Source organism: Perna viridis, chromosome 2, assembly GCF_037379345.1.
Source record: "Perna viridis isolate PV_CMFRI_1.1 ecotype Kerala chromosome 2, ASM3737934v1, whole genome shotgun sequence".
In the NCBI taxonomy this organism is placed as follows: Eukaryota; Metazoa; Mollusca; class Bivalvia; order Mytilida; family Mytilidae; genus Perna; species Perna viridis.
Window position 1 is genome coordinate 53,376,012 of NC_142446.1, and position 18,054 is coordinate 53,394,065.

Genomic DNA, 18,054 nt, shown 5'->3' on the forward strand with positions numbered 1-18,054 from the left:
ATATAGCTTTTTTTTCTCTCTCTTTTTTTTGTGCGTTTATGCGTGTGTGGCGGTAAAGCTCTTCGATGTGGCGGTATAGAAACGTCAAGTTCGATCTCGCTTATTGTAATTAATAACCAGATAATCTTTTCAGATTATTTTATTATCGGAGTAATTATCATACTGATTAAATATAGTCAAGTAATGAATAAGTTATGCGATTACGACTTATTTTCTTTCTTCATATATAACGGTAACGTGTGACCAACACAGCCGATTACATTATAGGAATGACTGGACTTGCTTCCCACTGAAATGTGTTATTTGTTTAACATTAAACATTGGATTAATCTGGTATTATATAGGATAAATCGATTACAATTTAAAGTTTTGACTCAATCAAATGTTTAATCATTGATTTCCAACCTATATATTATACGTGTTGCTGGGTTTAAATAAAAAAACAATAGAACTTAACGATCCCATATAGAAAGGTTAAATTTGTCTTTGACCCTACATATGCAAGATTAATGATAAAAAATCCTGCATCGTTTTATTAAAGTTTTTAATTATAAATGTTGATGTGTGGTTAAATTCATTGAATAGGCTACCGAGTCTTTTCTTTAGTTGCTATGCCGAAAACTTACTAAATTCAAGTTATCTGCTGTAAATTTTAGTACGTGTTGTCTGTAAATTTAAAAAAAGTAACGTGGTTCAAAGAAGCACATATGTACAAAACCTACATTACAAAAAAAAAGAAACAACTTAATTATAACAACAACAAAAAAACAGAAACAGTAAGTGATATTCTCTTTTCATCATATTAGCAATTCTAGATCTATTTAGTCATACTCGTACAGTGCACCTATTTCACACGTACCACACGTAACATCCTCACAATGTCAGGGATCCTGAGCCCATGTAATTGTGTCCGGGGATGGGGGCACAGGCGCAAGTGGGTACAGGAGCTCTGAGAGTGAGATGATGCTATTTAGTCCAAAGCACAGACATCTGTCTTAAAAAAATCCCTATATCATGTTATTCGGTAAATGGATTCATTTTTTTTATGAGACATGTGCCTGTGATTCCAAAAATTCTGAAATGGGTTATATGTATTGAATAGCATAAGAAGCCGCTCCTGTGATTTCATGTGATTTCCTACATTTACAATCACTAAACAAATTCGAGAATACATGGTGATCCATGTGGGTATACAATGCTACCCATACCTTCCAAAAAAATAAAATAAAAAACGCGGTTTAATCTTATTTCCCCTTAACAGACATACAACTGTTCTTATAGAAATTAATAATATACTTTCGCTTCAAAAAATGCTGACGGGTTGCTATCGACTCCGTCCAGTTTGTTGTAGCTACTTATTTTCACTTTCATTCATGTCTACACTAATTATGACGTAAACTTATTGTTATCTTGACAACCATGAATTACAACTTTCACTAGATTCCTCCGCAACGTTTATATGCTAAAATAAAAATCCACTAAAATCGACAAAAAAAATACTGATTTATTTTTTTATAAACACTTAAATTTTGTCGATCCATTTCTGATTTAGAAATATTAAATTGCTACAGATAACTACCACATTAGAGAAGGAAAATAGTTCCAGATATTTTATTATCCAATCAAATATTTAATCTGCTCGGAAGAACTGATGGTAAATCGGTTAGGGTATATATTCTCCGCGCGCCCTAGTTTAACCGTAGACAAATTGAATTGAACTTCCAGTGTTGGACAGTAACATTATATACACTAAATCAAAATGAGGGAAATCGTACACATTCAGGCTGGTCAGTGCGGTAACCAGATCGGTGCTAAGGTAAGCACGACACATTTTATGCTTTTGAGAATTTCGCTCCTTCAGAAACGAATTTTTCAATACTGGTTTGTGTCTGCGACTGTGTTCGAGACTTGCATGCATAATGTGATGATTCAACTCGACATGTTTTGAACAATAACAGTATGCTATTGCTCTATTAGATCACAAAGTTTTTCTTATGAATTGATAACACTTTCAAGCTAATTAATGAATTTATATTTAAAACACTTCAGGGTTTGTTTTTTTTATAGTTTTAACTTAGTCATACCGGTATGCTGTTTAATTATTTGTTCTTTTAATTAAAAACGTTATCTATCGATTTAGACAGGCACTACACAAGTTGTCTCGACTATAGAAGTATTGAATCATGCTAATCATATTTTGTCTGGATCTTATCCAAGTATAAAATCTTAGCGTTGTATTCTGTATTTCAATGTACGATGACATGAAATGTTAAAAATGGTTCTAAACTTTTCAGTTCTGGGAAGTCATCTCTGACGAACACGGAATTGACCCCACAGGAACATACCATGGTGATTCAGATCTGCAATTAGAAAGAATTAATGTGTACTACAATGAGGCCACAGGTTTGTATATTGCATATATTTATATACATTTCAATTTATATTGTGAACGAGATTTCTTTTTTTTCTGGAAAAACCACACGTCTACATTTAAAAAAAAAGAAAGAGAAATAATCTTCATAGAACTTAGAATTAATGAAATACATGTTACAAACAAATTTAAAATTGTATTTCACTTTTACAGGAGGCAAATATGTACCACGTGCAATTTTGGTTGATCTTGAGCCAGGAACTATGGACTCTGTCAGATCTGGTCCTTTTGGACAAATTTTTAGACCAGACAACTTTGTGTTTGGACAATCTGGAGCTGGTAACAACTGGGCTAAGGGACATTACACAGAAGGTGCCGAATTAGTAGATTCAGTATTAGATGTTGTCAGGAAGGAGGCTGAGAGTTGTGATTGCCTTCAGGGATTCCAGCTTACACATTCCTTGGGAGGTGGAACTGGATCTGGTATGGGAACCCTGCTCATCTCCAAAATCCGTGAGGAATACCCAGACAGAATCATGAACACCTTCTCAGTTGTACCATCACCAAAAGTAAGTTGAAAGTAAAAAAAATTGTGTGAAACTTGTTAATATTAAGCATGAAGAAATGTTTAATGGAAAAAAAAACAGAAATAAGCATGAAGAAATGTTTAATGGAAAAAAACAGAAATAGTAGGAAAAAAATTGAATTCTTCGAAATACACTGTAACCCTTGATATTGATTAACATTCAGTTTTTTGCATCTTATTACTTGTACTGTTGCACATTACTTATTACTGTTCTTTTTAACTTTCCAGGTATCAGACACTGTTGTAGAACCATACAATGCTACCCTCTCTGTCCACCAACTGGTAGAAAACACTGATGAAACATACTGTATTGACAATGAAGCCCTTTACGACATCTGCTTCCGTACTCTTAAACTTACCACTCCAACATACGGAGACTTGAACCATCTGGTCTCTGCCACCATGTCTGGAGTCACCACCTGCCTGAGATTCCCAGGTCAGTTGAACGCTGATCTCCGTAAATTGGCTGTCAACATGGTACCTTTCCCACGTCTCCACTTCTTCATGCCAGGCTTTGCTCCACTCACATCTCGTGGTAGCCAGCAGTACAGAGCTCTTACTGTACCAGAACTTACCCAACAGATGTTTGATGCCAAGAACATGATGGCTGCCTGTGATCCACGTCACGGTAGATACCTCACAGTTGCTGCCATGTTCCGTGGACGTATGTCAATGAAGGAAGTTGATGAACAGATGTTGAACGTACAGAACAAGAACAGCAGCTACTTCGTTGAATGGATCCCCAACAACGTCAAGACAGCTGTCTGTGACATCCCACCAAGAGGTTTGAAAATGTCTGCCACCTTTGTTGGAAACAGCACTGCCATCCAGGAACTGTTCAAGCGTATCTCAGAACAGTTCACTGCTATGTTCAGAAGGAAGGCTTTCTTGCATTGGTACACTGGTGAAGGTATGGATGAAATGGAATTCACTGAAGCTGAATCCAACATGAACGACTTGGTCTCTGAATACCAACAATACCAGGATGCCACTGCTGAGGAAGAGGGTGAATTCGAAGAGGAGGAAGGAGAAGGAGAGGAAGCATAAATAGACAATCGGGAAAAGTACAATCAAACTGTTAATACTGTTAATTTATATTGTTAAAACTATAAAATTTGGACAAATCTACGGGTTAAAAATACTCAAACTTGTAACATCAACATTGGTAAAAAAAAAGAAGTCTACCGAAATCCAAGAACAATAAAGAAACGACCACAAAACCTATGTTTTAGTTTGTATTTATATTAAGAAAGGCAAAAATTATTAATGCACTAATGCAATGGTGAAACTTTCAAATACTGCCTGGATATACTATGGGGAACTTTGTATCTTTCAAATGAAAAAGAATACCAAAAAATACAAGTACAAATGTACATACATATTCAATGCCAAAAAAACTGTAGGGTTGGAGTTTACCGATTTTGTAACAGAAGGTCATTTGTAAGGAACCTTAAAAAACATACTTTTTTTTACTATAAAAGCAAACAAGCTGTAAAAAATCAAAATAATTCCATTTCGTGTGAAAAAAATATACAGAAATTAGTTATCGGACTTCATACACTTGAAAGTAATGGTTATGTTAGGACCTTATAAAAACAAAATATAAACTTTTTACTATGAGAGGAAACTCAACCTGTAAAAAAGCAATACAATAATTCAATTTCGTGTGAAAAAGTACAGAAATTATATTTCATTTTGGTCTTGAAAGTAATGGTCCACGAAATCCCATTTTCGACATGCGATTTCCCATACTGTTCCATGGAGTCCGAACAATAACTTGAGTATATGGATCTTAGAATAAAAATTGCTTTTAAAATCATTTACGCATGTTACATTTCACATACATATGTAGGATTCAATATACATAGGGAAAAAATAACAGATCCCTAATCTAACTGGAAAGCAAATGTAAATGTGCCCCATCTGGAAACAACAAGCTGTCGTTTGAAACCGAATATTACAAAAGAAACGAAGATATATTGTCCTTCAGAAAAGTAGTTTAAATAATTTCAACATGGAATATTAACACGCAACCATGCAGGCTCAAAGAGCGGTTTCCCGGAAATAAGGAATCTGTCAAAGATAGATTATTTGAAAGTCCCATGCATTTCCTCACTGAACAACTTAAACCTTATCCTTTAAAATTCTATTTTTACACAACCTTTTTTCAACCACTTTTGCGCTTAGAATGGCGAGAATGCCTAGATGGACGCCTGGCTATTGCATACGTTATTAGGTTTGAAGCTAATTTCGAAAGAGAAGAAATAAGATTTATCTCTACTCGAACATGATTTTCATCTTGAAATATAGTTAAATCCGGGTTCTCGCGGGAAGTTCATCGTCCAGTAGCTGTTTTAAAATCACTTTTTGGGAATAGTAATCTATAAAAACATAGTCACAGCTTTCATTAAATTCACAGGCACATGGATTGTTCTGACTACCATTATTTCATATATCTGATTGTTGCGTGCTTTTCTGACTCGGCCCCTTACCGACTGATTACTTTTACTAGAGCTCAAATCTTAACCTAAACTGGAAAATGTATGCCTTCTCAAATTTTGTGAAGTTCATGCATTGGGCAGCAAAAGCTTCCATGAAGATTATGTAGTGTCGACTTTCAATACTGTTATTCACAGTATGAGGTGCATAATAACCGACAATTAAATTTTTAAATGGTATCCGCCAGTCCCAGGCAAAACGGGTTTATAATTTGGAAAATACCAAGTATACGCTGACCGTAATGTAAATGTTTTTTTTTTTCTTTTAAAAGTTTGTGCCTAACCTTACATATAGAGATATACTGTGGATTTGTTGGATCACAAAATGCAATGTGTGTTAAACAAGAGTCTCACAGGAGCCTGAAACGCTCACCTGGTTAAATTTTCGCCTTCCAAGGGCAATAAATCTAACATGGAGTTGTCCAACAATTTGGACTTCAATTTTGACTTAAAGAAGACTTTGGTAGGACCTATCATAAGAGTTATATCATCAATTGGAAGTTTCTTTCTATCTATTAAAGTTTTTAAATTATTGGCTGATAACTGCTAAAAACACAATTTTTAAGGACAATTACTCAAGAAGGAGTTGTCCAACAACTTGGATATCCACACACTTTTGTAGGCCTTATCATAAGGATCTTTCGGCAATTAAAAGTTTCTATCTATCATAGTTTTCAAGATATTGACTGAAACTTGAAAAAAAAAACAACATTTTTCACCTTTCAAGGGGCAATAATCTAACAGTCATTCGACAACTTTGACCCACGCAGACTTTCATAAGCCTTATAATAACGATGGTTTCGGCAATAATACAATTTAGCTAAAACTAACGGTTTTGGAGATATATGCGAAAACTTTCTGTCAGACCCCTATGTTCTATTTTTAGTAACACCGGCTGTTTTTCAACGGATCAAAAATCCCAACATCAGTTCTATACAGAACACATTAAGGACATTCATACCAAGTTTGGTTTTGATTGGTCTATTCGTTTCAAAGGAGATTATTGATAGAAATAGCATTGAAAATCGGGGAAAAAACGTCGAAAAAGGGCAATAAATCCAACATGGCTTAACAGAATATAACAAAATTTGGCCTCAAATATATCTCATCATGCAGAACATTTTTACGCCATGCCAGAATTTTGTAAAACCTAACAGTTTTTGGAAATATATGCGAAAAAGTCAAAGCGGTGATTTATAAGGAGATAAGATTCACATAGGTATTATATTTATGTTTTTGTTCATATTCAAAAGTCATATTTGGCAGTTACAATCCCTTATAATTGTTAAGTAGGTTATGCATAATTCTGGTACCGAGTGCTATTATGTGGATTTATCTCTAAAAATTAGTAGATCTCTAAGAACCTCCAAAAAACCCCCCCCCCCCAAAAAAAAAAAAAAAAAAAAAAACGAAACAAAACAAAACAAAACAAAAAAAATAAAAACAAAATAAAAAAAGAAACAACAAAACATTTCATTTCATTGCTTTTCTGTGTGCAGCTTGATATGATCACACAAATTAAACCCTGAAGAGTTGGGTCAACACCATACATCTAACAGATCTGAATTAGTGCATATGATTTTGACCAATATCAATGAATCCTAGACTGTAATGGTGTTTTTGGTACCTTTTACAGTCACACTTTTAACCAAGTTAGTGTCCAGACATCCGAAAAATCACAACCTCAAAATCAATCCCAGTCTACCTGTTGTGGTATGCCCAATTGTGTTCCAGTTTCAGAGTTCCATACTCAAGTTTTTATACAAGCATTGCATAACTTATTCCTAAACAGTTTAAGTTACAACCCTCAAAACTGTGGCATTACGACTAATGTTACAATTTCTATGAGACCTTTTCACTCTGGTTATTGTCAAGACACCATTTTCGACAGCGCCACACCATTATACGACCACGATTTTTTTTGGTAATATAAAGATTCCAATAAAACCTATTCAACGGCTGCTTTCATAAGATTCGATCTTTTAAGCTTTTGACATGCAAAAATCTTGTAATTAGATTTCCTCCCTTTGTAAGTTTTAAGACAATAATTGTCTTCCTTTAAGCAAATCTTATTGTAAAATTTCATCAGTCCACAGAATGGTTTATGGAATGCTTATGTGAAATGTACAAGCTAATTAGATGCACAAAAGGACCACATACCCAACGCAAACAAGTTTTAGTCCCTTTACCGAAATAAAACAGATATCTGAAAATCGATCCCATTCAAAAATTTAACCTTGCTAATCATTAACCAAATGTTTAAATAAAGAGCTTCGTGGAGCGCAGTATGGTACGACCGCAGCGTGTCGAACTCTGTTCACTTGGTGCAAACCTAGACACAATACTTATTCACTTGTTTTGGAACACTTAAGCATAGGGACTTACAGTTCATTATGAACATAACAACTGGTTTGGATACAATAAAGCACAAAAATTGAAATTCAAATTTTCACCTTTGACCCCTTATAATTCGAAAACCAAGAGATAGCTGAAATCTGATTAAAAATGCAAGCAGGAACAAACAAAAAAATATTTCAAAATCGGACTATTCGGACTTTGAACCCTAAGGAACATCTGAGTTTCATCTACATAATTCCGCTCAGATTTTTTTTAGGAATAGTTAGCAAACGACGACAGATGCCAATTGACTGCAACAGATCACATGGTCCTTGGGGCCAGGTGAGCTAAAAAGTGGTCCCCTTTCTGTGAAAATCAATCCAATCTGTGTTACTAACCATTCACTAAAGCTTGGATAAAGATTGAATAAAATTCATAAACAATTAAAGAACCTTAGTGAAAACGATCACATACCCCACGTGTCTCGATGTTGGATACTCCAGTAAATTTGTTCGTAAGAGAAATACATGTAGAAGGACCCCGATAAAAAAGTAATAAGTGTTTTTTTTTCAGGTATTAGAAAAGATTGCAACAAAATAAAAAAAAAAGATTTTTGAAAAAGATTTTTTCTTTATCTTCTAAGTAAATTCTGTTACTCAGAATGGTAGTTTCAAACTCCAGACTGTGATTTGAGTTTTAATTAATCCGAAGTAAATATCATCGTAGTAGAAAAAACATACACTTGACCCGTAACTTATCATGGTGAACTTACCAAAAAATCATGTCATAATCTGCAAACGTTTAGAAAAGAAGTCCCAAAAACTGTTATTTCTGTGAATTTAGCTAAGTTCAAGGCCCGTAATTTCGGTAAAAAATCATCAGAGCGAAACGAAACATAAAACTTGACATGAAACTTATCATGGGAAATTTATATACTAAAAATCTTGTTATTATCTGCAAGCATTTCAAAAACGACCGGAAAACTGAAGATGGACTGATGGGTCAAAAACATTACTTCGTTGCGTGGGGTATAAATAAAGGCACTACCCAGGCAACAAGCCTAGACTATTATTTCCTGACCAATTTCTCTGAAAATCAATCCTGTTCAAGCTTTATATCTATTAACCATTCACACAAGTTTGATGGAAATGGGTCAAAAACAAGTGACAACAGGTTGTGACAGACGTATGGAACCAACTTATTTTAGATAAACTGGGAATACAAAGAAAATTTTCTTTGTAATGCTTAACCTGCTAATAATTTACGATCAACAAACATATGCATTGTACAGAATAATTCTATTTTAAAAAAAAAATAACTGTAAAACAAACCTTTACATTGCACTCATAAAAAATATAGGTTATATTAGGAGACAGTAGGCTTATATTCATTTACATATTCTATTTACATTCACCAACAGAAAACTAGGCCTCTGTATTCATTAACACTTGAAAGATATAGTTTATAAAGTGCAATGTGTAAAAGACCTTTTTTTTTACAACATAGAAGTATCCTTTTCTTATTCTGGTAAGATATGATTCAAGTTTTTAATGAAAGAATCCAGTTAATATATCCACAGGACATACTGGGACCAACAAACCTTATAATTCCATACAAAAGCAAGTTTCGTCATGTTTAAGTGTTATGTAAAACACTGAAGTATCCCTTTTCTTATTCTGGCCAAATATCATTGAAGTTTTAAATAAGAGAAATCAGAAAATATACCCATAAAACAGATTGAGAGCTATGAACAGCAAATCTCGTAATGCCAAAGTTCAAACTGAATTTCACATTTTCTATAAGGCCAACAAAAAAAAATTATCTGTTTAAGTTCATATTGTTTGACTAAATAGGGTAGGTAGGTAAAATCATTTTTTAACACTATTTTATATAGATACCAATGGGAGGATTTCTTGACTTTAATATACTCAACAATAAAATGATTGGCCAAGTTATAATTTTATAAAAAAAAAATATATTAACACCAATATAATATGCTAAGGTAGGCAGAAAAATAAGGTAAGAAGGGTAACCTGAACCCAACATATTATTTTCTTGGCCTTTTCTTAGTGGGTTTTCATTTTATTGAACAGAGAGTAATATAACTTAACTCCCCTGATACTTTGTAGGTATACGTATAAGCATAACTACTTCTGGGAGACTAGATATTACCAATATCACACCACTGATGATTGATATGAACAAGTGATGTAAAAAAAATGCTGTTGGCATTGCTTGTTGTGTGATTGCATTACATTGTCTATTAAATCTGATTGGTCAAAAGTGACATTGTGACAATTTCTATGTTGATCTACTGTAACAGCTGGTGACATCATAGATGGGTGATCCTTATAATTTCCACCTTTGGCAGTGGCAGAATACCAAGTCACCAAATTTTCAACAGCAAAAACAAAAAAATTATCATAGAGAAAAAAGTTTTATAACTAGTGAAACTTGTATAGATATCAACTTCTTTAATTAACTTCAATTTTTTTTCATGAAATTAAATACTGTTGAGTTGATATTTTTCAAATAAAACATTATATCAATTAATATTAATACATCACATTTTTTAAAGAGAATTGCATGGTAATACAGTCAGCTACCAACTGAAAATTAATTGGGCCACAAGATTGCTTCAACATTAATTGGGCCACAAGACTGCTTCAACATTAATTGGGCCACAAGATTGCTCCAACATTAATGACATCATGTCTTATAGTATTGTTTGCAATAGACTTTTTTAGTCAAATGAAGTATGAATAGAGGCATTAATTAATGTTTTGTGCACATCTGAGTACATTTTGGTATTAATAAACAAAGTAAAAACACAGCACTATCTAATACATGTATTATGGTATAGAAATAAATGTAAAAAAGTCCTTTTTTTCTATTCATACAAACTGGTATATCTACTATTTACACACCTATATTGCTTACCAAACTATACAAAATATCAAAAAATACCTCTTTTTCCCTTGAAATAAAATATATAGAAAATTTTTGCATGCAATGATGATAGAACACACAGCAGTCTGGCTCATTAGAAATAATCATGTAAGTAGGTGTTTAATTAAAAATATCTATTTCTGAACACACATGAATTTCAAATTTAATATCGTAAAAGAAATACAAAAAACTTTGCACTCATAAACAAAATTAGCATTTGATGTATTAATAATAAGAAATAATTATGCTGCTCAATCAAAAAACCATTTTGATTACGCCAAAACTTAAGAATATCCTAGATTCTCATCCTCTCCTAGAAAATTTTCATTTTGATTTATTTCACAACAATATAGGTCTATTTTTTCCTTTAAAATTGACAGCATTTTTCACTTAAATTGATAAAAACAAAATAAATAAAAATTTACCCGCCAGCTCCTTATTTTGAAAAATGTTGGATGAGAATCTAGGAATTCTTTTGATGATGGCCTTGTTGTCACTTGAGTTTTTATCAATATTGTAAGACCTGATTACATTGTAATTGTAAAAATTCCAATTAACCATATACATGTATTATAATCTAACAAGAATCTGACTATGTATATTCAAATTTCCCTGAATTGTTATTTAATACTTATGAGGTATTATTGTTCCTGGGTTTCAAATTTTCATGGATATTGTAATTCAGTGAAAGAACACTTTAACAAATAACCAATAATAACATAGGATTACTTGATGGAACTATGGAACTACAGCTGCCACTTAAGTATGCGTAACTTCTATTTGCACCACAATCCATTTTTCATTGCAAAAATAATAGATTTTTTTTTTTGGCAACTAACACACCAGCAGATATTCTGCTGACACTAATAATTCAATTTACTATAGTAAGTATACAGACCATAAGACCACCATAATTGTGTGAAGTTTTAAGTATATTAAACAAGGTGTTCTCTTATACAATGTAAAATGTTTACGAAAGACATACAGATATGTCTACACTTGACAGGTATATAAAAATATCAATGTACAGCAGTATGGTCAAATCTTAATGAAACAATATTACATTAATGACATAATAAATAATTAAAAATCATATCATTACATATTGTTAGTATGCATGTCCTATTCTGATTTAATATTTGTCCTTAGAACTGCAAGTCCATCAAATAATTTGGTTAAGTTGACTTCTGAGTAAGCATTTTTTCGCAGCCATTTACTGACAACATTCTTCAGGATGTCATACTGTTCCTTAAAGCCTATCAGTTTAACATTCACAACAGCTGAAATAAGAAAATAGAAAATAAATACTAATCATCTGATAGAAATTTTTGTCTTAAAGAACTGTTTTTAATAATAAAACAATGCAGTTTGTGGAATCTCCTGATGAAATTATGTTAATCAATGATCTTAATCAATTGAAGCAATAAAATTCTAGATTTTTGTAAAGACAGAGAAGCACTGACTAATACTCGTGTATTTTTATTATAGAGGGCAGGAATCATTGCGATCTTGTCATTTTACTAATAAAAACAATTACAACTTTTGTAATTCTAAGAAAAAATTCCTGCATTCTGAATGGTAAGTTTAAAATGCCAGTCAATGTGATTGCAATTTTAAATTGGTCATGTTTTTCACAATAATATCCAACTTTAGAGTTGTTCCAGTAAAACATACAAGAGAAGGGGGAAAGGCACTTTTATTCTTGTATATGAGGGGTGCCGCTGGTGAGAAGGTGCCATCCCTGGGTACCTCATATCTTTTAATGGAACAGCCCTTACAAAATTTGACAGAAAAATTAAAACTATTACCTCCCTTACCACAGTCTATGTACTTACACTGTTCTTTATCACTCAGTTTTATTCTTGCTCTCTCAAAGTCAAATATGTATTGGTAGTAACATAATTGTGTATATAACCAAGAATCAGTAGTCTGTTGAGAAAAGAGGATTAAAATTTGAACACACACAGATAATCAAAATGACAAAAAAATGTTCTACTTAGTATACCCTATTTTAAATTTAATCTTTAAAAATTGAAGTTTGTTTCTGCATACAAAAATGAGCACCTCCCATATCCCCTATACAATGATAACTGTAAAAAAAAAAAAGCTCTAAAGGCCAAAATAAAAAAAAATATCCTAGATTTTCATCCCCTCCCTTCCAATTTTTTACCCTCCCTGAAAAAAATCATTTTGATTTTTCCCCACTTTAGGTCAATTTCTTTCAAATTGACAGCATTTTTCAATTTAATTGATCAAAAATAGGAAATAAATTTGCCAGCTTGACCCTAATTTTGAAAAAAGTTGGATGAGAATCTAGGATCTCTTTTTTTTTTAAGATGGCCTTAGTAAACAAATAATAATTGAAAACATGAGCAAACTCTAAAAGGAAATACCCATTGCCCTCCCCCTTTTATGAAAGTTCATCAATTCCCAAGAGGGTTTCAGGAGGAGCTACAATCACAAAATTTTATCTGTAAAATCCGGGAATTGAACATCTCCAACAATAATTAACTTTTTTTTAATATCAAAGTGGAATAAACCCACACAATTTGATTGAAATGAACAAATCTAATATTCTGTTTAATGATTTCTATAATTTCCCAAGCCTTTGTGAAAGGCCTTTAGGCTGACAAAAAAAATCTTTGTTGTAAATCTCCCTCCTCTCTTTTGAGGACATCTCACCACCCATTTTTATTGTCATATCAGTAAAAAATAAAACAAAAGAGCACATCCTTCCTGATTTTTTTTTCTGTCCATGAACAATGCAAAAGCACCTTCATCATTTTTGTGGGCAATAAATTTTTGGTTTTTTTTTAAAATGCCTCCATCAACAATGGATTTCATGGGAGAAAAAAAAACATCAGAACCAATCAAATAACTTTGAACAGCCTTAGGTAAAGCAAAACAAATTATCCACCAGTCAACCTTCGTTTGTAGTCTTCCATCAATTAAAACAAATAAACTTTTTCTCTTGAAACTACTGATGGTACCTGTGTATGGAGTATGCCTTTATTACAAGCAGAACAAATTGGATGCCCTCTCTGGAAAATAAGAGGTAATTTCTTTGTAACCATACCACAGGCAGTATCTTCACATCTCATCCAACCCTAAAAAACAAAGTCATTTTTTTCCTGTATCATTACTACTCTCTATTATTAAAAATATCTTACTCAAAATATCACAACTATCAAGTTTGTTATTATGTCATCTTAAATATAAACTTTAAATCTAGACTAAAGACAATGAAATTAAGATTAATGAACAAATCAATTTATGCTAATTCAGGGCTATTCCAGTAAAAATTTCCCTGGAGGGGACAGAACACCACTTAAATATTTAAACCCAGGTGGTGGGTATTTCTGATATTTTACACAATACATTGCACAAATGAAATTAATTTTCTTGGTGGTACCCCTTATGTATTGTGGCATTACTCGAATAGCCCTCAGGACAAGTCCTACTTTTATCCTTATTTATGAAAATGATTAGTAAAATCTTGAACTTTTTGTGATTTTAACATTTGTATTATAGAATTTTTTTTATTTATTGTAGTGTAATTTGCAGAAACTACTTAGAATATGCAATGGTAAACACCATCACATAAATGTAGGGAGACAACTTGCCTGGTAATAACTCTTCACATGTTGTCTAATTTCTAACGTCAATTTATTGACAACCTGGTCCACTATTTCACCAAGTTTCACTGGACAATCCTTGTTGGGACACTTTGACAATGTACATTCTAAGAATTGCTCCTGTCAAAAAATCACCAATATACTGAATAAAATTATATGATACTCTTGCACCATGGTCAATTTCATAAGCTAATTCAATATAGTTTTAGCTGTCAATTTTACTTAATAAATGATATTTTCAGAAGAGCTGTATAATTATAAATTCTCCACTGGAAAGTTAAAGATTTTTTCAGTGGAAAAGTTATCCATAGAGTTTAAATTTTGAATGTCAATGAAAGGTGATCTGATAACCAAGCTTATAACTTCCAGGGAACTCTTTGGAAAGACAACAGAATTGGCCATATGTCCTTTGGATCTAGATAGAGAAAGGCCATTTAGAAAAATCCACAGGACATTTCTTCATTGCAAAGAAGATCGGAAGATCTATTTGAAGGATCTTCTGGCCCTTCTACCAGAATGCAGGGCCTAAGGAATTAGGAAAGAAATAATAGCTCCAAATCGCTTCCCGAAGTCATCCCTGAAAATACCAATTCAGATATCAATTTCACAACTGTAAAAACTATCCAAAGGCATAACTTTGAAGATTCAGGAAAGGATAAAGCATATTACAGGTTCAAAAGATTTATAGATTAACTCAACAATATACTAGTAAGTTCATTTGGCTGGTAGCTCAACTAAAGGATTGAAGTGAAACCTGTCTGACCTAAATCCTGTCTAAACCAGACACTTTCTAAATCTTTTGATGTCAGTTTAAATGTATTTGTTCTTGGGTAAACAGAACATATATCATAAATAGACATAATCTACAGTCCCAAGTGTTCAGTATAGACAGGTGACACTGAAATAAACTTACAGCTCCTGTGAAAACACCATCAAATATAACTTCTCTTCCACAAGTAGGATGTGGACAGGTAAACTTAAACTTATCACAATCTTTGTATTTCTCCTCATCTGACATTTCTACTCCTCCCAACAGGGCATCATCGTCATCTAACTCCTGTTGGTTAGCTGAATGTTTGTAACCACTGGGATCCAAACCTGTAATTGAATCACATATCAGAGATATTGTTTCCTTAAGGAAGTAGACTTAGGGTAAGGGACACAACTCTTACAAATCTATGATACGATTGTATTCAGCATTTTACATCATGTAAGCATCAGGTATAATACCACTATTAAGGGGAACCAGTCGCCTGCACATACATGAAAGTAGTCCGTAAAAAAAAGGGCAGTTCCTAGGATGCATTGTACAATTTTTGTTATTTAGCCAGTACAGTGGATTCCGCTTAATTGCATAGCCTATTTGCCAGTAAAAATTATGCAAATAACCGGGCTATTCTTATAACCGAAATTACAATTTTACCGGAATGTGAATTCAGGTAAGACCACGATACTGTGGATCAACCAGGGATATCACTGTTCAACATTTCTGATCTGGTATTTAATTGTTATAGACCTTCTCAATGTATTGTTCTTTTATCAATAAATATAAATTGTGTTTGTCTTGTTTATTGACCTTCTTTACGTTGTGTGTATTTACCACGTGTTTCTTATCTATAAATAGTCCAGTAATTTCCTGACCTTTCTGTAATATTCATCAATGTTTGCAGTTTGTGGGCTTTCGAAATGGTCTGTGTGTTTTTATTCCTCTGTTCATCACCATTGTACACTGAAAGTTGTGTATTATACGTGTCATTGACCTTGATATATTCCTATGAAGTGTGGATAGTATGGGGCACCTTAGGATAGTTGAATTTCATTAGATATTGTTCTGAATGAATGATGACTTAATTTTCGGTTGATATTTATGCCTAGTAATCCAAGCTCACTTAAAACTGTTCAGCTCATTAAAGAAAATTAAATTTACATTGATAATCATTTGCAGTCGGAAGAATTTAAATAGGGACAAAAAACACCCCAAGTCGAACCCCAAGCCGCATCATAAGGTGATGTTTGGCATGTCGTCAAAAGTCATTGTTCACCTAGGTGCTTGTTTATTTTAATGTAATTAAAAATCATTTAAATGGTCTTTTATGTCCATTATGTTTTTAATCCATATTAACACCTCCTGATTGATGATAATATAGTTTTTACAACAATAAATATGATTGACATATTTATGACCCGAAGGCTTAAAATAGAATTTGGGAAAACCTGTCTTGATCTGGATGAGGCAAAATTCTCTATGCAATAAACCGAAATGCACCTGCAAGGCCTATGCAAATAAGCGAGTTTTTTGCAAATAGAATAATAGGAAATGGTTTTGTGCAGGAGAAAATTATGCTAATAACCGAAATATGCAATAAAGCGATATGCGATTAAGTGGAGTCGACTATATGCAAACTGGGTATCATCTGAAAGCTGATCATGTCAAGTACACACTGAATACAACAGTTTTGAACTTTGATGTAGAGAATACTTTGTTAGTCTAGATCTCAAGCCCATTGATTTGTCAAAATTTCAAAAGGAACATAGTATTTAGTACCGGTGTACTTTCACTTCACTATTCTTTTTAGAGGCCATTAAAGGTATGCTGCATATTTTATGAGAGAGTCTTTAAAGGGTCCTCTCTATGATAAAACATTCATTTTAACAAACTTCAAAAAAGATTAGGACCTTGAAAATTGCCTAATTCCAAAAAGAAAGTAATGGGACTTTTAATAGTGGTTTTACACCATCAAAGTAACTTGGGTTGATTCATTCTGTTTCAATTAAAAGCTTGATAGGCATTGGTGAAATTGAATGATTCTAACATATCACTGATTTCAAGAGTTATGTCCCTTACCCTAGGTCTACCTCCTTAAAGTGCCTTCAAAATAAGGCTGTTTCCCCTAAAGGAGTTTCCCAATTGGTTAAAAATAAAATTATTATTCCTAAAAAGATTATTTCCAAATCACTAGTCAAAGTGCTGTATATAATGTTTCTGTTCAAAATAACAGATTAATTGTTTCGACTTGTCTTTTTCTTGTTATATTCTTTAAATTAATGATTTTAACTACAAAGTTGAGCTTTTCGACCATTTTCCCAAATTTCCCATTTTAAATAAAACAATGTATATTTCCCAATTACAAGAGTAAGGACTAGTTTGAAAAAAGCAAGCAATATCATCATCATATTCATTTTGGTTTAAGTATGTGAATAGGGTTTGTAAGACTTGTTTTGGCTTCAGTTTCCATTCAAAAATTTTTAATGTAGAATATATTGAAATCCTAAGACTGATCTGTATTTTATTGTTTATTTCCAAGAAATCGAAATGCTGCATCACAAACCAAAATCTTTTAATTTATGCTTTTCTTAACATTCTTTTCTTTTCTGTGGAACTAAATATTTGTCATTTTTTTATCAGTATTTCTACACAAAAAAACATTTTGCTTTTTATAATGAACTCAATGCTATGTTAATGACGAATCTCCATGCATTTGAATGGTAGACAAGGACCCATTCTCACAAAATCAGGGAGTCATTTGACAAGACTTACATACCCTATATTAAAGTACAAAAATATTCATAAAAATATTCTAGATATTCATATAAGTCATTTAGACAGTTTTTCTGATCTAAAAAATGTTTTTCACTACTTTTCATGACATTAACAGTTTTACAAGTCAGCAGTTAGAA

At 32.6% G+C, this 18,054-nt stretch overlaps 2 protein-coding genes across 3 annotated transcripts in view; one reads left to right on the plus strand and one right to left on the minus strand.

Moving 5' to 3' along the window:
- Positions 1 to 1,699: 1,699 nt before the first annotated feature.
- On the plus strand, positions 1,700 to 4,181 carry LOC148626005 (tubulin beta chain-like). The gene is made up of 4 exons (XM_088569535.1): positions 1,700 to 1,816; positions 2,295 to 2,403; positions 2,585 to 2,940; positions 3,186 to 4,181. The coding sequence occupies exons 1-4, from the start codon at positions 1,760 to 1,762 to the stop codon at positions 4,002 to 4,004; spliced, it is 1,341 nt and encodes a 446-aa protein (XP_088425661.1). The 5' UTR covers positions 1,700 to 1,759; the 3' UTR covers positions 4,005 to 4,181.
- A 6,447-nt stretch (positions 4,182 to 10,628) lies between these two features.
- The window catches only part of LOC148626006 (DNA polymerase alpha catalytic subunit-like), a 39,252-nt gene continuing 31,826 nt past the window's right edge, over positions 10,629 to 18,054 (minus strand). Inside the window, exons 35-39 of one of the 2 annotated variants that reach the window (XM_088569536.1) lie at positions 15,290 to 15,474; positions 14,365 to 14,496; positions 13,732 to 13,848; positions 12,577 to 12,670; positions 10,629 to 12,021 (exon numbers count right to left, since the gene is read on the minus strand). In XM_088569536.1, the coding sequence (XP_088425662.1) occupies positions 11,864 to 12,021; positions 12,577 to 12,670; positions 13,732 to 13,848; positions 14,365 to 14,496; positions 15,290 to 15,474 (686 nt within the window). In that variant the 3' untranslated portion in view covers positions 10,629 to 11,863. Of the gene's footprint in view, positions 12,022 to 12,576; positions 12,671 to 13,731; positions 13,849 to 14,364; positions 14,497 to 15,289; positions 15,475 to 15,518; positions 16,106 to 18,054 lie in introns of those variants that run through there. The other variant, XM_088569537.1, reaches the window with a different exon arrangement.

Bases quoted from the DNA above. Each gene is read 5' to 3' on its own strand.
- LOC148626005 (XM_088569535.1), top strand. From the start codon at position 1,760: ATGAGGGAAATCGTACACATTCAGGCTGGTCAGTGCGGTAACCAGATC. The intron at 1,817-2,294 runs GTAAGCACGACA...TAAACTTTTCAG, and splicing joins GTAACCAGATCGGTGCTAAG to TTCTGGGAAGTCATCTCTGA. The intron at 2,404-2,584 runs GTTTGTATATTG...TCACTTTTACAG, and splicing joins GTACTACAATGAGGCCACAG to GAGGCAAATATGTACCACGT.